This window comes from Sciurus vulgaris, assembly GCF_902686455.1.
Source record: "Sciurus vulgaris genome assembly, chromosome: 16".
In the NCBI taxonomy this organism is placed as follows: Eukaryota; Metazoa; Chordata; class Mammalia; order Rodentia; family Sciuridae; genus Sciurus; species Sciurus vulgaris.
The window spans coordinates 53,976,991-53,998,438 of NC_136477.1; the positions used below are offsets into that span (position 1 = coordinate 53,976,991).

The 21,448-nt window shown below is 52.7% G+C and overlaps 2 protein-coding genes across 5 annotated transcripts in view; both read right to left on the reverse strand.

Moving 5' to 3' along the window:
• FAM107A (family with sequence similarity 107 member A) overlaps positions 1-3,212 on the reverse strand; it is a 68,941-nt gene extending 65,729 nt beyond the window's left edge. The window contains exon 1 of the mRNA XM_079114446.1: positions 3,197-3,212. The gene's annotated coding sequence lies outside the window, so the exon portion shown is untranslated. The remainder of the gene's footprint in view (positions 1-3,196) is intronic.
• FAM3D (FAM3 metabolism regulating signaling molecule D) overlaps positions 1-20,409 on the reverse strand; it is a 31,343-nt gene extending 10,934 nt beyond the window's left edge. Inside the window, exons 1-4 of one of the 4 annotated variants that reach the window (XM_079114451.1) lie at positions 20,301-20,409; positions 8,922-8,972; positions 6,949-7,056; positions 3,910-3,930 (exon numbers count right to left, since the gene is read on the reverse strand). In XM_079114451.1, coding sequence (XP_078970577.1) covers positions 3,910-3,930; positions 6,949-7,056; positions 8,922-8,934 — 142 coding nt within the window. In that variant the 5' untranslated portion in view covers positions 8,935-8,972; positions 20,301-20,409. Of the gene's footprint in view, positions 1-3,909; positions 3,931-6,948; positions 7,057-8,921; positions 8,973-10,001; positions 11,115-11,209; positions 11,633-13,079; positions 13,307-20,300 lie in introns of those variants that run through there. The other 3 variants (XM_079114450.1, XM_079114449.1, XM_079114452.1) reach the window with 3 other exon arrangements.
• Between the last annotated feature and the right edge of the window lie 1,039 nt (positions 20,410-21,448).

Genomic DNA, 21,448 nt, shown 5'->3' on the forward strand with positions numbered 1-21,448 from the left:
TGAGAGGTGGCTGATAACCAGAGTCACCATGCAGAAGGGATTCCCTTGAGAAACCCGGGACCGCAGCAGCCTCATGAGGCACCTGAGGCCTCCTGCGAGGGGTGGGGGGTGGTCAGCCTGCAGGGAGGGGTGCCCCTCTCTAGCTGGGTTCCTTTGGGGAAGTCTTGAAACTCCTGCACCTCAACTTTCTCATCCGTAAAATGGGTAACCGTGGTGGTGCCTTCTCTCCGGTTCCTCAAGAGGAACCATAAATACAACTTAATAGTACAGATTGTCCCCAGCACCACAAAAAGAATAGTACAGATTAGTTCTTCCCCTCACGGTTCATGCACTCATGACTCATTTACTGAGCACCTACTAAGTGCCAGACCCTGGGAGACAACAGGGAATCACAGGTAGGCGGTGCAGCCCTCCCTCTGGGTGCTTGGAACCTGCTGGGCACCCACTGTGTGGCGCCTCTGTTGATTGTGCCTCTTACTGAGACCCTGGTGGGGGCACATCTGGGGAGCAGGAGTCGCACCTGGCAGGAGATGTGGACCCCATGCTGCAGATGCTGAGGCTCGATCAATGGGCTCACTGCGAACCGGATGTCATGTTTTCTGCCTGGCGGGTTCAGGGTTACCCTGACACGTACCTCTAAGCACCACAGGACAGTTGGGAAGGCGGCCATCAGGAGGACTGGGCGAACATGGCCACCGTCAAAGGGAGCTCAGGGGCGGGGCTGCCACTCTCCCTGGCCCTCTGCCAGTGTGTGCTTTGGAGCAAACCCATGGCTTCCTGAAGGACCCTGGCACATTCCGAGGGCTTGCTGGGAGCAGGCGTGGTGCGAGCACTTTGTTTATGATCTTGTTAAATCATCCCAGTCACTCCTGGGCCTGACCTAGAGTAACACAATAAATCTTCACTGGGTGAACACACCTGCCTTTTAGATTGGGCTGAGCTCAGGCCTCGAGGGACAGAGCAGTCAGCAGAGGTAGGGTCCCCTGGGCCCTTGCTGTCCTCGAGGGAGCCTTTCAATGAATCTGGAGAATGTACCCCTTTATTGGGTCATGACTCACTGGCACAAGGCGAGTGAGCTTATGGGAAGGACTGGAGCCCACGCTGGGGCTCCCTGCTGGGCTTGGGGTCCCTCCGCTAAGTGGGGAGCCCTGGCGATTGAAGAGAAATGCCTTTCCTAGATGCCCCCTCCCCTGGTTTCAGCACATGCACCTGCTGGGTGTACCTGAGGGCAAGGCAGGTGATATCATTCAGAGAGCCAGGGCAGGGAGCGGGGACACCCAGGAAGGGCTGTCCTGGGAAGCCATGTAGGGGACAGGGTGTTATGGTTTGATGTGAGGGGTCCCCCAGAAGCTCACATGGGAGACAACATAAGAAGGTGCAGAGGAGAAATGACTGGGTTGTGAGAACCTTAACCCAGTCAGTGCATGAATCCCTGATGGGATTAACTGAGTGGTGACTGGAGGCAGGTGGGTGTGGCTGGAGGAGGTGGGCATTGGGGGCGTGGCTTTGGGGGGCGTGGCTTGGGGGCGTGGCTTTGGGGTATACATCTGTATCTGGAGAGTGGAGTCTCTCTCTGCTTCCTGATCACCATGTGAGCTGCTTCCCTCCACCACACTCTTCCTCCATGATGTTCTGCCTCACCTGGAGCCCTGAGGAATGGAGCCTGCAGTCTATGGACTGAGACCTCTGAAACTGTGAACCCCCAAATAAACTTTTCCTCCCCTAAAATTGTTCTGGTCAGATCCTTTAGTCGCAGCAGTGAAAAAGTTAACTAAAACATAGGGCCTCCGCCAGGGTGTGGCTCCTCTTTTCTCTGAACCTTAGGGTCCCCACCTCCAGCTACCTGAGAGGCTACTTTGCTCTTGGTGAGACCAGAGGTCCTCACCTGTGCAGGGAGTGGGGGTTGACTCTGGGCCCTGGAGACGACCCCTGGAGTTTGCTCAGAGCCTCATCAACTGCAGCTAAGTCTGATAAACCCGCTGTCAACAGCCCTGCTTCAGTAGGCTTTTCCAGAATTGATTTTCTGACCACCTAGCCTTCACAGTCAGGCAGCTGGATGGAGGGAGGTGGTGCCTGGGGGTCTCAGCCATTGGGAGCTGGATGCGCTTCCTGGATTTTGGCTACTCCAAACCCTGAGGCCCAAGCCCTCTGGGGACCTTGGCTTATTGTTCAGGGCCTGGAGCTGGTGTGTTTTGGGGGAGCTCTGGCTGGGTGGGAAGGTGGGTCAGGAATCTGGAGTTGCTCTTCTAACCTGATGTGTGACTTGCCAGAAATCTTCCTACCTCTCTTTGCCAATTAGGAGAGCAGGGAATTAGTTTAGATCAGGGTGGTCCAATAGGTTTTCTCCTAAGTGTGAATTGGGCCTACTGATAGAAGTTTAACCATGAAGGTCTTGAGGCTGCCTGTGGGCCTGGAGGGAAAGGATGCAGGTGCAGGGATGGATTAGTGATGTCTGTCCTGGCAGCTGGCAGGGTGGGAGGATGCACGTGAGCTTGACTTTGCCATTCCCCCAGCAGACCATGTCTAAGCGTTTCTTCTGAGGTGCTGCAAGTCTCTGTGTCTGCTTCAGAATCTGATTGAGGAGACTTTGGGGAGATGGGTTAAGGGTGTAGGGTGAGTGGTTTGTGTTCCTTCTTATCATTTTTGTTCTCTGTAATCCCCACAGTGCCCTGGGCTTCTCCGTCTGGGGAAAGTCCCTCTTCAGAGTCACCACCATGTTGGGAAGGGAGACAGAGGACCTGGGGGTATGGCCTCATGCAAAGAGCTATTGAGGACCTGTGCCAGACGGGGTGGGTGGGGGGGTGTTTGACTCCCACTCCCCACCAGAGCTACGTGGCCTTGACTGGGATGTCTCAACTCTCTAAGCCTCAGTTTTCTCCCCTCTAGAAAGGAGATAATTAAGCCTGGCATGGTGGCTCACACCTGTAATCCCAGCAGTTTGGGAGGCTGAGGCAGGAGGATTGAAAGTATAAGGCCAGCCTCAGCAACTTGGTGAGCATCTCGGGGAGACCCTGTCTCTAAATAAAATATAAAAGTGGGCTGGGGATGTGGCTCAGTGGCTAAGCACCCCTGGGTTCAATCCCTGGCACCAAAAAAAAAAAAAAAGGAGATAATCACAGCACCCGTGTGCAGTGTTTGCACGATGCAGAGTCTGGGACCCAGGAAACACTTTGTTGTCCTTCTGACTATCATTATCCCTCCCTTTCACCTCCTCTGCCTCCGGGGAGCCCAGGGCCTTGCTGAATGCCTATCCAGTGCCCGCAGTGGCTGGCATCCAAGGCTCTCAGGGCATCTGCCTGCCTTGAGCTCTCTTCCCGCTGTGCACGTGGGCTGGGCCTCCGTTGGAGTCCCATGCATCCCTTGGCATAGGCCATTGTCATCTAGGAGACCCCGCAGAGAGGCCACCTCTTCCCTGAAGCCTCCCTTGCATCTTCTGGTGGAGGGGTGCCCTGCCTGGAGCCCAGAGTGCTTTCCCCTCCTGTAGGGGCGCATTGGGCATTTCTACCCCAGCAGACCGTTGCACCCTCCTGTTCGGAGGGTGGCAGCACCAAACCTGTGGTGCCCACGTGGCTGCTGGTGCTGTGCAGAGCTGAGCTAAGCCCGGGGTCATTGAGAGTGTGATAAAGAGCACAGCGCCCGCCTCGGGCTCCCAGGCAGCTGTGAGTGAGGTGTGGCCAGGGCCCACCAGGAAGAATGGAGGAGTGAGACGGCTGAGCCTGTCCCTTCTGTGGCTGAGTGAGGGCCACCCTGCCCCAGGGCGTGCAGGGTTTCAGAAGGCCCCGCCGGGCGGCCCTAGAGGGGCAGGCTGGCTGGACTCTGGGCGCCTAGATTTCTCTGGGACCTGCAGCGCTGGGAATACAGACCCAGGGAACACCTGCCGGCGGCAGACGGGGCATTCTGGGTACTCACCGATGTCCTTGGGCGCCATGTCTGCTGGAGAGAAGAGAGCCTGGTTAGAGAGGGCACTTTTGCTTCCTGCATTGGGGAGGTTGGGGGCTGGGCACATGAGAAGGGATTGTCGCTGGGCGTGGTGGTGCACGCCTGTCATCCCAGCAGCTCAGGAGGCTGGAGGCAGGAGGACGGCGAGTTCAAAACCAGCCTCAGCAACTTAGCGAGGCCCTAAGCAACTGTCTCTGAATAAAATACAAAAAAGAGCTGGGGATGTGGCTCAGTGGTTAAGTGCCCCTGAGTTCAGTGCTTGGTACCAAAAGAATAAAATAAATAAAATGGCTCTGTCGACATAGTCTAGCAGTCCCCCTGGTCTGAACACTCTCACTTGCTGCTGTCACCTCTTCACGCGTGGACACACACGTACGTGGACACATGCGCACACACGTGCACACACTCATGCACACGCTTGAGCACCCCCCACCCCCCGCCCCACACACAGGTACATGATTCGCGTGTTTATAGAAAAGCTGGGCTGGGCCCTGAGAGTCCTGCCGGCTGAACCCTAGCGCCTACTGTGTGACCGTGGGTGACTTTGACCTCTCTGAGCCCCGGGTTCCTCAGCTGTGGGGAGGGTTCAGTGAGGTCGTCTGTAAGGGGCCGGCCCTGCCCCTGGGGACCACTGTGTTGGTTTGGCCCTGCTGCAGCCTCTCTCCTGACTGTGGCCACTGGCTGCACTGGACCTCGGGGCCCTCGGTTACCTCCCGACATCTTTTACTGCATCTCGACTCTCGCTGCAGTTCTAGGTCGGGTCTCTGGTCATGCTGGGACTAAGTCCTAGAGGACAGGGCTCCTGGGTCCCCCATCGTGCTCCAGGGGACACAGGAATGCCAGGAGAGGGAGCACTCTTGTTTTAGGGGGTCCAACGCGGTCCACATGCTTTCCGCCTGGGCCTTAGGGGGCTTTTTGTTCACCTTAGCGTGTCCCTAGCTCCTGCCTCCCCTATCCCAGGAGTAGCAACTGACCCAGGCTGGGCCAGGGTCAGTTATCACATTTCTCTAGAGTCAGAGTCCTTCCCTCGGTCAATGTCTTCCCTGGGTCCTTAGAGAGAAAGAGTGAGGCTGAGGCTTTTTCAGCTAGGTTAGAAGATGTCCCCCTGGAGAGCTGGTAGGCATAGTGCCTGCATTGGAGAGGAGGCCCACAGAAGAAGTCTCTAACCTGTTGAGGTTAAATATCAATGAACAGAGCCCAAGGACATGGGGAGACAGATGTGGGAGGCTTTGTGGGAGCGGCTGGATTCAGCCACACCTGAAGCCAGTGCCTGTGGACTTCCCAATTATGTGTCTCAAGACATTCTTGACATCCTTGAATCACATAGGATTGTTCAAGGGTCCTTGAAACTAGTTTTATTGAAACTAGTTAGAATTGAGTTGGTTTCTTCCATCAGGAAAAGACTGCCTAATTTTCCAGGTAAATCAAGAGTTCTTAATTACATAATTTCTATGCCATGGATCCCTTTGCTGGTTTGGAAGCCTATGAACTCTCCCTCAGAATAGAGTTATCCCTATTTGCCTTGAGACAATTGGCATTTCCTTCTCCAACAGAAGGCAAGTTATTAAATGCATAAAATAAAATAGATTGGATTACAAAGGAAACCAATTATCTGTCAACATCATAATAACAAAAATAATTTGTGCTATAGTAATATATGTACTTCAATATTAATGCATTAAATAATAAAACGGGGCTATTTGCACCCAGAGTAGGAGCTACTAATGCAAATGAAAGTCATCCTTCCAGTGTGCAGCACTGTGTTTTTTTAGGGGGTGGGTACCAAGGATCAAACCCAGGGGTGCTTAACCACTGAGCCACATCCCAGACCTTTTTAATATTTTATTTAGAGACAGGTCCTCTCTGAGTTGCTTAAGGACTCGCTAAGATGCTGAGGTTGGCTTTGAACTCGTGACCCTCTTGCCTTGACCTCCCGAGGCGCTGTGATTCCACGCCTGTGCTAGCGCAGCCGCACCACCGGGGGTTCTTATTGGCTGTCTTTCCTGCTGTGTCTATTGCCTGCCACAGAGATCAGTTCTGGAGACTTCGAATCACATCAAGACGCTTGTTTTCGTGGGTTCTGCAATGGCGCCTGTTCAGTTCTCTGACTCAGACCATGAGCAGGGGCCACATATATCTCATTTTGGGGGTCCCTGGGGCCTTACCCAGAGCTTGACACCTGGCGACTGTTGGTTGGGGGTGTTGATTCTTAAAGCCCCACTAGTTGAGAAAGTCTTGAGGGGCACCCTTTCTCCTCTGCTCCTCCCCTCTTGGGCTGAGACGCTCTCCTGTGGGGTCACCCTGAGCTCCACACGCGATCTGAGCTTCTGCACCAACCTGGGTCCATCTCTCTGGGCCCACAGGCAACTGAGTCCATCTCATTCTATGAAGATCTTGTCCCCAGGGCTGGGGACGTGTGGCCAGCAAGCATTTTCTAAACTTCTCAATCATCCCAACATGGGCCATAGGTCATGGTTGAAAAAACAAAAAAAATTGAATGACTGGGTGCGGTGGCGGATGCCTGTAATCCCAGCAGCTTGGGAGGCTGAGGCAGGAGGATCACCAGTTCAAAGCCAGCCTCAGCAACTTAGCGAGGCCCTAAGCAACTCGGTGAGATCCTGTTTCTAAATAAAATATCAAAAGGGCTGGGGATGTGGCTCAGTGGTTAAGCACCCGTGGGTTCAATCCTCAGTGCAAAAAAAAAAAAAAAAAATTGGATGAGATGAAGGACCTCAGACCTTCCTGGTTATGCTAGTTGGAGTGACTGCTTTCTTGCTGTCTTGGGAAGCCGTGAGCTGTCCTGGGTCATCGCTATGGATGATGTTGGACTTGACAGTGGAGGTAGTTCTTGGTGGTTCTGACTTTCTCAGAATGCATGTGAAACCACACCACAGAGCTTGCAGAAGGCAGGTGCATGCGGTCACCCGAGTCACCCAGGATGCAGGGAAACCTCTGTCCCCGGCCCCTGCCCTGGTCTGCAGAGCCTGTCTCGGGCCCTGAGACACTCACCCATCCAGCGGGGCAGACGGATGGTTCTCGTGCTGAAGCTATCGGAAGTGCGAAGGAAGATCCACGTGGCCACCAGGGCAAAGGCGAGGGCCAGGAGGCGAATCAGACCTGCAGAAGCAAGGGGACTCTGCCAGGACATGAGAGCATCGCGCCCCGTGCAAGGCCACAGGTGAGTTCTTCCCAAATCCCCATAGTGAGACCGAGTCTGGAGACCCCTGCTGCGGGTGTAGACTGCATCTACACTGCAGACCACACCATGGGCCAGGGGTGACTCCGTACTGTGGTCAGATGGCGAGACAATGCTGCCAGATTTTGTGATCCCTGAGAGGACTTTTGACCTCCAGAGACAGTCTGTAGGGATGAGGCCCGGGAGTCTGCATTTTATATAGAACTAATGCAGGAGAGCAGGAGGCATGCTCTTGGAGATGGAAAGTTGGGAAGGAGGCATCCAGGGCTCGGGGTGGCCATGGTGCTGGGTAACCCTGGGTAGGAGCTCAGCCTCTGTGCTGGAGTCTTGTCAGTCACAGAGTGGACACAGTAATAATGCCCTTGCCACAGAGGTCGTGGTTTATTGGCAGGGACGTTATAGTCATCAAGAATAGATAGGCTCAGCTGGGTGTGGTGGCATATACCTATAATCCTAGTAGCTCGGGAGGCTGAAGCAGGAGGATTAAAAGTTTGAGGCTAGCCTCAGCAATTTAGAGAGGCCCTAAGTGACATAGAACGTCTCTCAAAATTAAAAAAAAAAAAAAAAGGACTGGGGATGTGGCTCGGTGGTTAAGCACCCCTGGGTTCAATTGCTGTTACCGAAAAAAAAAAAAAAAAGAGTAAGTAGGTTTTAGGGTGAGTTGAGGGGTGGTTCTGGCCCCCCACATTCTCTGTCAACTGCCACCACAAATAGCCACGCTTGGACATGCTCAGTAGCTCCAAGAGAAGTCAAAGCTCCTGGCCTCCCCTGCCCACAGCCAGACTGCCCCTGACCTTCCTTCCCGCCAGTCACTGGGAAACCATCCCACACATGGGGACAGGCCACCCAGAATTCCCTGTCCCACCCCCTTGCCTTACGGGGACTAGAAAGCAGGTTTCATTTCAGCTGCTGCCACCTTCTGAATCAAATCCCTTGAGGCTTAGTCTGTCCGGGCCCCTCCTCTGCCCTCCCTGTTGGCTTCTTGACCCTGAACTCAGCTCCGTGGCCTTGTAGTAGCCTGTGGGTACTTGGTGTGGGGGTGGAGGCCGCCTGAATCCTGTGGGGTGGGGATTAGGGCTGGGGCTTCTTTGTCTTCTTGGCCACAGTGTGTCTCTGGACACTAATCCCCTGGGGCATCAGCTCACCCCTGATGAGAGCAAATGCTGTATACACAGCTTTCAGATACTTCATCTCAACTCATTCTCACACTAACCCCTGATCCTGTTGATTATCCTCATTTTACAGATGAGGAGACTGAGGGTCAGAGAGGCCATTGCTTCCCGAGGTCATTTGGCCAGGAAATGACAGAAGTGGGGTTTGAACCCAGAGAAGCAAACTGACTTCAATACTAGTACTCCTCGCTCCTCAGAGTTGCTTGGGGGATATAAGTGGGGTAGGTGCAGTTTGGTGCCTCAGTTTCCCTGTCTGTACAAAGGGCGGATAAGGCTGGCATGAGGGTGTGGACTAGAAGGCTCTCACCTTACTTGCGTCCAGCCCTGTGGTCTGAGGATCCCAGACTAGTTCTCCTGGAGGTAGTTATGGCACCCTTGTTTCTAACCAGGGCCAGGTGTTTCCAGGATGGGGTCAGGCCCTTTGATCCCAGCCAGCGGGGCACGTGTGGGGACGTTTTCCAGCTTGGAGGCAGGAAGTTGTCTCTTCACCCTCCCAGGCGCCCCGCCTGGATTGGTTTCCTCCTGGATTTCTAACTGGACCATTTGAGAACAGAGTCACCACACCACTTTTGAACCCAGGATGGGCAGACACTGATGTCAGAAAAATGACTCACCTGACACTCTCATTCTGTCCAGGGGCCAGGTGGCTTGGGGTCAGCCTTTACCTGTGGAGAGAGGAAGATCAAATTGGAAGCTGCCATCGGGGCCCTGACAATGACCAAAGGTTAGGGAAGGGGCCTCTAGTCAAGGGAATCTTGGTCCTTTCAGGCAATTCCTTGCCACCTGCCATGTGATCAGGGCAGCAAATTTTCTCCTTTCTTCTCCGCTTCCACCTTTCTCCCACTTGTGCCCTTGGAATTTTATATCCAAATCACTGTATTTTTTTTAAGAGCAGAGGTTGGAAAGTCGAGGAAAGATAGGCACTGATCCTTGGAGGATTTGATTTATTCATTCATCCATCCACCCATTTATCGTTCCTTCCCTCCATCCATCCCTCCATCCATCCATCTCTCCATCCCTCCATTTGTCCATCCATCCCTCCACCCATCCATCCCTCCACCCATCCATCCCTCCATCCATTTATCCTTCCTTCCTTCTCTCCATCCATCCATCCATCCCTCCATCCCCCATCCCCCCATCCCCCCATCCGTTCATCCATTTGTCCATCCTTGCATCCATCCATCCCATCACCTATTTATCCTTCCTTCCTTTCTCCCATCCATCCATTCATTTCACCTATCATTCATTCCTTTCTTCCTTTCTCCCGTCCATTCTCCCTTCCTGCCCTCCATGCTTCCCTCCCAGTCAGCTGGCCCAGAGGTATTGAAGTGACCAGCACAGTAAAACCATCAGGCAGTAGTTGCTCTAGAGAGCTCGGCTGATGTACCAAAATGAAGACACTCCAGACTCACATTTGACGGATGAGTCTGTGCCTGGTGCTGTGGACCTGTCACCTCCTCCTAGGGAGGGGTAAGGAAGACTCGTCGTGGCCAAGTCCATGTTTACCTGGCTTGCAAAGGTGAGAGCCAGAAGGTGGACACAGGGCTCCTGCTACTGAATCGCCAGCGTTCCCCACAGGGTCCCACGGCTGGTACTGTCTGTCTCAGGGGGGGTTCAAAACTGAACTTGGGCCGTTTCCTGAGTCTGGGTAGGGGCTGGGGCATACTTCTCCCGCCTGGGTGCTGGGCTCTTACCAGTGAATGATTCAACAGCTTTGGAAGCTTCTGGGGAATCTGTGGAGACTTAAGAGCTGGTGGGGCAGGGCTGGTGGCAACTGTGCTGGGATCTGACTTTGTACAGACAGCTCAGGGGCTCAGGCCCCAGGCCTCTGGCAGCAGGTGACTTTCTCCATCTGCTGTGACTCTACTCCACTCTCCCTGCCCCTCCCCGCCCAGAATCTTCTTTATCTTAAGAATCCATCTTAACAGCCATGTCCTCCAAAGTCCAACCGCCAAGGACTCCCGTCAGAGACAGGAGATCTGAGCTTAGCCCTGGCCCTGCCCCAACCGCTCTTTCCCCTGGTCACCTACTTCTGTCAACCTCCCTGGGCTTCCCCATGTGTATGCTCAACACTCAGCTGAGCTGGCCCTTCATATTCAAATGACAGCACTTCTTTTGTAAGTTATAAAAGCACCCCTCTCTGCCTGACCCTCTTCCTTTAAGGTCTTGCAGGTTACAAGTCTGATCTGTCACCTGGCTCTACCCACAAACAGGTTGTTGTAGAACTTCCTGAAATCCAAATTACCAACATTTTTTCTTCTTCTCAGATACAAAAGTATATTATGATTTTTGGATGTGCTTGGGATGTGACCTATAGCTCAGGAACCCCAGGCCCCCTGGATGACCCTTAAAGGCCATTCTTTGGAGTCCCTCATACATAAAGGTGCCAAAATAGCTGTGAGAACAGATAGGAAGGGTAGGTCCAGGCTGAGACAGATGTGGGTACTCACATCCTGTGTTCAAAGAGACAGAGTTGATCCAGTCAGGGAGTGGGTGGAGTGGGCTGGGGAAAGGGAGGTCTGGAGAGAGGTAGGGACAGAGGGAGAGAACAACACAGAAGCAGAGAGAAAGGAGGAGACAGAGGGTTACAGAATGAAATCGAGACCAAAGTAAAGAACGAATAGTCTTGCTGGGGCACAGTGGTGCGCGCCTATCATCTCAGCAGCTTGGGAGGCTGAGGCAGGAGGATCGTGATTTCAAAGCCAGCCTCAGCAACTTAAGGAGACCCTAAGCAACTCAGTGAGACCCTAAATAAAATATTAAAAAAAGAACTGGGGATGAGGCTTAGTGGTTAAATGCCCCTGGGTTCAAAAAAAGAACAAGGAGTCTTGATAGATGCACATATACATATAGAGAGAGATTGAAATGAAGACTGAGGGACAGAGTGGGTCAGAGCACGTACCTGGGCAGGGGCTAGCCTCTTGCTGGCACACCCATGCTAAGCAGGGATTGTGGCTTCAGGTTGGGGGTGGGGAGGAGCTGTGGCAGGTCCTGGCTAGACTTCCAGGGCTTCCCTCCTGGCTGAGTCCCCAGCCGCCCACTTAGCTCCTGAGGGTTTCCCGGTCTGTCGACCTGCTCCCTCTGGCAGCCTGTGGGTGCTCTGCAGCTGGGGCCCAGGACTGGCCTGCTGGGGGTGGGCCGGGGAAGGACACCTGGGAAAGGTACACAGGGTGGGGCAGGAATTCCCGCCGAAGCCACCAAAGCCTGAAAAAATGTCTCTCCTTGTTCTAGCCAGAGATTGTCACAACCTGTTATTCAGGTTGTAAAGTTCCAGGAGAAAGGTCCTACTGCTCTTGGCTGGCCAGACACAAACCAGAGAGCCCCAGGGTGGCGGGCGCTCCCAGGATGGGAGGGAGGAGGGGGTGGGTTGTGGGGGTGGGGAGGCACCAACTGCCGAGCGCTGTCCCTTCCTGACTGGAGAGCCACTGTCCCCCTGGCTGTCTGTGGGCCTCTACTCCGTGTTCCTCCTCCGCTGGCCCCTTTCTGCTGTCTGGCTGCAGGTCAGCCGTGTGCATAAGCCCCAAGCACTTTCTCTTCCACAGGAGGCCTGGCATCCGTCCTGCAGTCCTAGGTTTATTCTGAGGCTTGAGGAAGTACAGCATCAATATTTGGAGACTGAAGGAATTAAGATTCTTACAAAGCCTTGGATGGTCAGGAGGATTGACCACCCGACAGAGATAGAAGTTCAGAGAGGGCAAGCAACTTGTCTCAGGCCACACAACCAGCTGTGGATTTCACTCCCGAAGCTTCCTCTGAGCATGTGCGGGGAGCAGTTGGGGCACCAGGCACAGGGGATATGACTGGGAGGGGGTCACACTCTGGAGCATCCCTGGGTCTTTTTCACTTGCCAGTCCCTGTCCCTTGTCCTCTGTTTATGGGCCTGGATCACTCCTACTCATCCTTCAGGTCTCAGTGTAGATACCACTTCCTCTGGGAAGCCTCTCCTGACCCTCGGCGTCAAGGTTAAATGCCTACCTGTGGTCCCGGATGGAGACTCATCCATCATGGTCTTCTGCCCTGTCCTGAGGGGCTGACCAATCAGAGCTCTGGGCTTTCCTTGTAATGGGTTCAGAAGTGAACATGTGACCCGAGCAAGGCCAATCTGAGTTCCCCCTGGTATGGACCTAGGGAAACCGGGAGAAAGAAGCCTTTCCCCCTGGAAACGCTAAGTGTGCTGTAAGTCTGGCCTGCTGGGGGCCTTTGGTTAGCCATTGTGTATCTCCCCTCCCGTGCAGATATGACCTGCTAGAATGACTGAGCTGCTGGGCCAGTGCCAGTAGTCCTGCTCTGAAAAGAATCAGGATAGCCAGGCGCCAGTGCACACCTGTAATCCTAGCGACTCCGGAGGCTGGGACAGGATCATGGGTTCAGAGCCAGCCTCAGCCAAAGAGAGGCCCCAAGCAACTCAGTGAGACCCTGTCTCTAAATAAAATACAAAATAGGGCTGGGGATGTGGCTCAGTGATGGGGTGCCCCTGAGTGCAATCCCAGTACCCACCTCCCCTACCAAAAAAAAAATAGGATCAGGATAGCAAAAAGCCTACGATGTTGGGAAAGAGGATGCCTTTGGGGACCAGACAGACCAGGCTTGAGCTTTAGGAGTGGTGTGTTATTGGGCACACCTCTTGGGCCTCGATTTCTCCCTTTATCAAACAGGGGTGATTCTGCCTGCCTGTCCTGGAAGGGGTGCCAGGCAGCCAGGGGACCCGTCTAGCAGAGGTCTGCAGGCACGCCGTGCCTGCCTGTCTCCTCCCATCTGTGGGTCCCACTCACTCCCGCTGCTTCTCCACGGCAGGATTCCCACAGGGTGCCAAGCCGCAGAGTTCTCGCAGAACGTCTTCCCGCTCGGTTGTGACTTCCTCCGTCGTCCCTGCCTTCTTTCTTCCTGTGCTGGGGATCGATCCCAGGGCTCCGGGCACGCTCATCACATGCTTCACCACAGAACTGCAGCCTGGCCTCCGTGCTTGTCATGTTTCTTCACGGTTCTCTAGGAGCCAGGATGTCTGCTTCTTCCTGCTTCCTGGATCCTTCTGTACACAGCTGCCTTTCGGCTCAGCCACAACCTGTCCCGGAGCCAAGACAGACAAGAGTTGACTTTCTCTCCTTCTCTAGACCAGGAAGGGTGGGGCTGAGAGCCCTGTAAAGTCCTGGCATTGCAAGGACCTCCCCATGAAGAGAGGGGGGTCCTGCTTGGGGGGTCAGCTCCGATTTGGGGGCCAGCTCCCCCTCCCGGCAGTGGCTTTCAAGGATTTTCTTCTTTCATATCCTGGTGCTGCCGTTGAGGATGGCATTGGAAGGACGTGGGGTGCTTTCTGTTTGGAATGAGCCTGGAAGGAGGAGACCAGGGGCTGCTTCATCCATCTGAATGGCTTCTTCCATTTCACTGTATTCACCACCCACCCCCAAACTGCCCAGGGGACCTGCCCAGACTTCCGAATCTAACTAGCCTCTTCTGGAAATTCAAGCACTGACCATTTTCCTGGACATTCTGCACATGGAACAGGGTCACCAAAGCAGGGACCCACTCACTGTCTGTCCTTCCAGGGGCTTCTTTCTGTTCTACACATCTCCGCCAGCAGCCCGGTGTGGACAGGGATTCATTGCAAGGGATGAATTCTGTGTTGTGTGGTTGAGGGAGACAGAAACCCAATGAGGGGGGACAGGGTATGCGGGAGAAGACTCAGAAGCAGAAATGCGCTCTAAGAGACTGAAAGTGACCATGTATGGACAGATACACACCTGCGCGCACAGATCGGATACCACTGAAGGTCCTGCCTGGAGCCAGGGATCATGGGCAGCCCTGCCCAGACTCAGTCACCCCATGTCCTGAGTTTCCAGTCATCCCCCAAAGCCAACCTGAATACCCATGATCATGGGTCAGGCCTGTGTGAAGTCATTGAAGGAACCAGAGGTCATCTTTCATTCCCTAAATGGTCCTTCTTATAAACCCCTGGTATTTACAGGCAACTATTGATCATGTCACCAATACAGGGGGAGATAAACAGCAAATAAATCCACAAATGATAAGGCTGGCAGTGTGAACAGTTTGTTCTAGTGACATTTATTTTGGAAGGAAATAAGCCCATTATTTCTGTTATGCCCTGTTCTAATTTATTTATTGGTCTGAATGGTTTTTTCCAGCTCTGACCAATGGTAGCATTATTGGGCCACGCAGAGCTGTGTAGCAGGAAATGAAAGAAGAGATGAAGAAGTGCAAGAGTCTCAGGAGTTTCAATTCCCAAGTTCCTGGGGCGTTTCCCAGAATAAGGTGATAATTGCTCTGTGCCAGGTCCTACTCTGGGATTCTTCCTTATTTTAACCAATGTAATCAGTGAAGCAGCTCAGTGAGGAGGCCAGGGAAACGAGTCCCAGAGTGGTCCATTCATGTAACAGCAGAAGACAGGACCTCAGAACTAAGCCCAGACAGTCTGTCTTAGCTCACATTTTTTTTTTTTTGAACCCAGCCCTTTTTTATTTTTTATTTTGAGACAAGATTTCTGTAAGTTGCAGAGGCTGAACATGCAATCCTCCTGCTTCAGCCTCCCGAGCCTCTGGGATTACAGGCGGGCCTGGCTTAGCTCACATTCTTAATTGCTTTACTCAATTCTTCTCAAGCCTGGGATGGCAGTTTTCTGTGAAGAACCAAGTAGTAAATATTTTGGGCTCCGCAGACCATTTGGGAAACCATCTGTAGGTAGCATGTAAATGTATGTGGGTGTGTCTCAATAAAACTTTATTAGAAACAGATATTGGGCTGCATCTGGCCTGTGGACTGCAGTTTGCCAGCCCTGCTCTAGGTGTATGTCCCCTTTTTAGCTGTGGCACTTGAGTCCTGGGTGCTGCCTGTGCTGAGCTTTGGCATGCCTAGGTTTGCCTCAGCCACTGTGATGGAGAGGGGGCTTTCATGGGAGAAGAGCGAGGTCCTCAAGTTCTATGTCCCCACCCTCATCCTCCTCACCATCTAGTGCCCTCCTCAGGGGGCAGATCCAAGGGCCTCCTGTTCTCTTTGCAAGGTCAACTGGCTTGTCCTCTGTCCTCACATGGGTTGTGAGGAGGACTTTCTGACAGATCTCATTATTACCTGAAGGTGATTTGCTCAACGCCAGCACCCAGGTCCCTTGGGAAATGACAGCTGAAGTCCTGTTCATATCTTTCAGTCTCCCAGAGGCCTCATCTGGCCTGGGAACTGGGAGTCTATATGACAGGGTGGTGAAGCGTTGGGGAGCTTGGAGCCCCTGTGGGTTTTGTCATGGGACTGCAAGGCACAGTCCTCTCTCAGCCTCGGTTTCCTTTTCTGTACCTGCCCACCCTAATTTAGTGAACATAATCCCTAATTTAGTGAACACTGCATGCAAGAATGCACCCCAAACCCAGTGCGTGGAACAGAGGAAGAGCGCCATCAATGACGGATGGCAGTATCTCCCTATGGGATGCCCCTGTGTCCTCAGCTTTCCCAAATCCCTCGAGCTAAGAGAAGACGACGTTCTCCAAATGGGGGAATGGGTGACTCTAAGTCCTAATAGAGCTGCTGGAGAAAAGGGGAAGCCATCTGTCCAGACACCTGGTCCTTTCCATTCCCCTCCATTGTCTGAGGGGATGGGGACAATCTCAGGGTGCTGGACATCTTCTGGTCCATCTGCCTTGGAGGCCAGTTTGCATCGCTGGAGTTCTGTTTGCTGAGAACCTGGCTGCACATCACTAGAGTACTCAGTGGATCAAGGTGGGTCTGCCCAGGGCATCTGGGATCATCCCCTGGCCACAGCAGACCTGCTGCTGGCCTCTCTGCAGTCACGCATGAAGAAACGAACCTGCCCAGTGGGAAATTCCATCCCTTTCCATCAGAGACATCTTAGATCTTGGCCTCTTGGATTAATAAAGATGGTGGCCCTCACAGTGAAGTTAGTGGGGTCTTGGGAATGCTTTAGGAAGTAATTTTTTGTTGTCTTGTTTTTGGTACCAGGGATTGAACTCAGGGGCATGTAACCACTGAGCCACATCCCCAGCCTTTTTTTGTATTTTATTTAGAGACAGGGTCTCTCTGAGTTGCTCAGGCCTCAATAAGTTGCCGAGTTGGCTTTGAACTCTCAATCCTCCTGCCTCAGCCTCCCAAGCCACTGGGGTTACAGGCGTGAGCCACCATCCCTAGATAAGAGGTAAGTTTTCAATAGGAAGGTATAAGATCCAGAGATCTCACTGAAGAAGAAATAATCTTAAAAATACTCATAATATGATAGTGATTATTTTAATAAACATTATTATTTGGACAACGTTGAGCCCTATGTCCTTGAATTTTATTTTTCCAATAATCTTGTCAGGCAGATTCTTTTTATTAGCCATGAGACCGAGGCCAATGGAGATTGAGTGACTTGTCCTGGGTCACAAGAATAGGCAATAGGGCCGTTTGCAACTTTTATGACTAGTTCAGTGAAGTAGGAATGTGGGAATCAGTGTGTGATGGACGCATATGTTGTTCTGGCCATCGGTCCATCATCCAGCAACCATCCCCCATCTTCTGTGACCACTCTGATTTTCCTTTGGGAATCCACCCCTTCCTCTTTTGCACTTGAGTAGGGTTGATTGACCCCAACCTCTGGCTCTAGAGGTGCCCGCGTGGCCCAGGCCTTGCCTTGAAACACAGAGGTGGGACCATGGGTAGGTGATCAAAGTCAAGAAGATGAGGGACCTCCCGAGGCTTTGGTGGCCTTGCCAGGGGAGAGGAGCTGCCTTTCTGCTGGGTTGCTGACTCAAGACGACTCAGAACTAGAAACGTTGATGGGAATCTCCGCGGCCATGCGTGCACAGCCCAGCTGAGATAAAGCACCCTGGAGGGGAGGCTGCCAGAGAAGGAGCCAGAGACCTGGGGTGTTGCTGGAGCCTCAAGACTCAGCCTTGCTTGAAATCAGAATGATCTCGGGATTTTTCTGTTCTACCTGCCGGCACGTGGTCTTCTTTCGGGGCTAGTTCGAATTGGTTTTCTTTCACTTGTACCCAAGTCCTACCGGAGACACGAGGATTTTCCATTTCAAACCACGGCTATATCTGCGAGAAAGCCTCAGATTAGACTCCCACTCGCTCGCGTCCCTGAGGTTTGAACGTGGTAGACGTTAGTTAAGGGGACCTCAAAACTCAGGGCAACTCTTGACTCTTTCTCTGTGTGTTCAGCAACAGTCTCCCTCCTGCTGGCGTCCCACACCAGAAACCGCACCGCTCTTGACATTTTTACTAGAATATTCTTCCAACAGAACCAATCATGCCAGCACAAAGATCCAGGTCTCTGTCCCTGTGCTCTGTCCGGCTTCCCTCTCGCCTTGTGAGTTGACGCGGGCGCCTACCTCCACGCCCCTGCTCATGTGGTGCTCTCTACCAGGGGTGCCCTCCCTCTGCTCTCTGCCCTGTGGAGTGCAGCCTGGAACTGGAATGGTTGGCCACAAAGACTCTGTACCGTTCCCCACCCCACCACCTGGGGCGAGTTACCTCACCGAGGGCTCAGTAGTCCATCTGTAAAATGGGGACAAGATCTACCATGGAAAGTTGTTGTATTCAAATGAGCTGATCCAGGTAAAGTACTCGACACCATTCAAGACACAGAGTCAACCCTCTGAATGGGTCACCTGTCATTGTGATCACATGGAGCATGCACACCTGACTCATGCTGTTCCCCCACCCCCTTCCTCTTAGCCCTCCATCTGACTTTTTCTTTTCTCTCTCTCTCTCTCTCTCTTTTTTGGTACCAGGGATTGAACCCAGGGGTGCTTAAACCACTGAGCCACACCCCCAGAACTTTTTTGTATTTTATTTAGAGACAGGGTCTCACTGAGTTGCTTTAGGGTGTCAGTAAGTTGCTGAGGCTGGCCGAACTCGCCATCCTCCTGCCTCAGCCTCCTGAGCTGCTGGGATGACAGGCGTGTGCCACCGTGCCTGACCTCCACTGGACTTTTTCAACTGATAGACTGCACGCTTCCCGAGGTGCCATCTCATCATTTCTAAAAGCCTGGTACCTTGCCTAGTGCCTGCACACAGTAGGCACTCTGCTTTGACAACAGCACCATCCCGTATTCTGCACCTACTATGTGCGAGATTTCATGGTAGGTCCTTTCTGCACGTTTTTTTTCAAAATCCACATTAGTCAAAACCTCGAGGAACTGATGAATGCCACCATTCTTTCGAGATAACGGGGGAGGCTCAGACAAGTCCAGAAGATGAGGCAAGTGGCCGGAGGAGTCACAGCCAAGCTGGAATTCAGAGGTCAAAGGTCATGGTGCTCTTCCCCATCCCCCTCCCTGAACTTCTTTCTCCATCTTTGTCTCTCTGGGCCGCTTTTTAGAGCCTCCAAAAGCGAGGGATTGGCAGCAGCCATAGGAAGCCCTGGCCCTCTCTCCAGGACTCCAGGCCATGACGGGCTGCCAGCTGCCCCCAGCCTGTCCACTCCAGGCCTGCCCACATGAGGTGGGCCGGTCTCACCCTAGGAGGAGCAGTCATTCCTAGTCCCCCAAAAGGTGGACAAACCATGTCTTGGCGTATCCTCCATCCCATGGAGGCAGCCGGGCCTAGGCACAGAAAGCGCTATCGAAATCATGACCACAAGTCAGAGACGCCCCGAAACCTTCAGATGTGCAGGAGCAACCCAGGTGGGTAGACTGGAGTCGAGGAGGGCAAAACCAATCTGCTCCCCATACCTGTGCTTGGCCTGGGGACTGTCCCCTCTGACCTCACTCCTGCCCTCAATGGGCCTGAACTTCCCCTCTTTCTTCCCTCCTCCCTCTCCTCTTTGGGGGAGGGGGACATTGTGAACAACTTATCCCCCCCCCCTTTTTTTTTTTTTTTTTTTTTTTGTGGTGCTGGGGATTGAACCCAGGGCCTTGTGCATGCAAGGCAAGCACTCTACCAACTGAGCTAGATCCCTAGGCTGTCAAAACTGTTGAAAATGACTCTCTGTTGCTTTTTGCTTTCTGCTTTCTGGCTGGAACAATATATGTTACCCTGTCTTGTTCATCATGGAATGTTTATTACCTGATATGCAGGAAATGCTCAATTAATGCTTGCTGAATGAGTCATCTGGAAGGACCATCCAGTAACCAGGCCAGCTGGTTCCAGCCATGGACTTGGAATCAGCTGCCTCCTGGAGGCAGTGTGGCCTGTGGTCAGGGCATAGATTTTTCAGCCAGATTTCTTGAGAAAGTTATGAAATCTCTTAGTGTCTTGGTGTTCCATTTGCAGAGTGGGAATGATTATGGATTCTATCCCCAGAGAAATGATAAGCAGATTAAGTACATTATTAAATAAGAGGAACTTAGCACGTAATAGGTGCTAGTCCGTGAGTTTTGATTATTATCACAGAGGCTGAGACACAACTAGAGGGATTCACAGTGGATGTTCAGATCATTGCTCCCATTTTACAGATGAGAAAGTTGAGTCTTAGTGAAAGGAAGAGACTAGCCTGACATTATCCAGCTAAGAAAACCTCTCAAGACCATGCACCTTGGTCATAACTTTTCAGAGAAAAATGAGATTTGTAGCCAAAGAACAACATTCTTTCCTTCTTTAATGTATTCTTCACTTATTTGTGTGACTCATACTGGATGCTCAGAATGTGTGTTTTTGATTCAATAAGTGAATACATATGAAGGGGTCCTGTGGTTAGGGAGGAAACCCCACAATGTGAGTTATCAAATCTCTGGCTTATGTACCCCATATCTCCTTCCTGTGTCCATGGCAGACATAACTAATCCATGACAGCACACCTTTGCACTGAGCTCAGGATCCTTGTCACAGCCCACTGTCCATTGATGGGCTTGGCCTCCCCAGATGAAATCTATTTGCCTTTCTCAGTCTGATCTGAGAAATCTTCTCGATTATGTGGTTTTCCTCTTCCTGTTCTTTTACCCTTCTCTCTTGGGCTCTTAAACACACCATTCCCCACCCTCTCTACCTCCTTTATTCTTTCAATCATGTGGAACAAGAGGTACAGCCCTTTCCACTTGGGCAGAGTCATACCTGAGGGCCCAGGAATCCTACTCTTCTGTGTTTGTGGAGAAAGTGAGAAGGTCCACTTGCTGCTTTGGGTCCTGACCCAGCTGATGGCCGCCCTGGCCCGTGGCTCAGAGGGGCTGGGGCCGTCTGGCGCCTTCCTCTAGATGCAGAGGCCCAGAGGGAGCGAGCGAGTTGCTCGTGGACAGCTTGAGTGGATGGGCGGCTGCTGGCCCTGCCCAGGCTCTGCCCTTCTTGGAGGAGGTTTGCCATAAAATCTCCAGGCTTTGTGAAACAGTCTCACCAGGAAGGAGGAAGTTTAGTTTAAGTGCTCACTTGGGAGGAAATGAGTCTCAAGTCTTGCCCCAAGTCTGGAAGAGGGCTGCGCCTGTCCTCTTGCGCACACAGCTGCTCTGGCTTTTGCAGGGAGGCTGGTCTGTGTGTGTGTGTGTGTGTGTGTGTGTGTGTGTGCATGTGCACATGAGTGTGTGTGTGTGTTTGTGCATGTGGGCAACTTAGGAGTGAAATACCACAACCTGCCTTACAAAAAGAAATAACCCCTCCTCCCAAGCAGTCAACCCCATGCTGACGACCTTCCCAGGTCGCAGGGCGGAGATGGGGCAGGTGGAGCAAGATGGTTAAGGTACAGGTCACTGGCTCTGAGGCTCTGGACTGAAGAGGGGCTGCTGGAGGCCCTGCTGGGTGGGATGGAGCCTGGGACCCAAACAAGGTCGAGTGCAGGGGAGGGGGACAGCAAAGAAGGAGGGGCGTCAAAAGTGGCTCCTAGATACCAAGCCTGATGGGGCAGAGTGGCGCACGCCTGTGATCCCGGCCACTCTGGAGGCTGAGGCAGGAGCATCGCAAGTTCAAAGCCAGCCTCAGCTGCTTAGCAAGGCCCTGAATGACTCAGTGAAACCCTGGCTCTAAATAAAATAAATAAGTTAAAAGGACTGGGGATGCGGCGCAGTAGTAGAGCGCCTCTGGGTTCAATCCCCAGTACTGAATTAGAAAAAAAAAGAAAAAACACATTGAGTCTGGGTAGGAATAAAGGGGATCCCCTTGATCAAGAGCAAGAACAGTGGGGAGTGGAAGTGGTTTAGGGAAAAGATTCTGGATCTGGGTTGGAGCTTGTTGAATGAGCAGCAGGAGAGAGAGGCCTGTGGTGGCAGACGGTC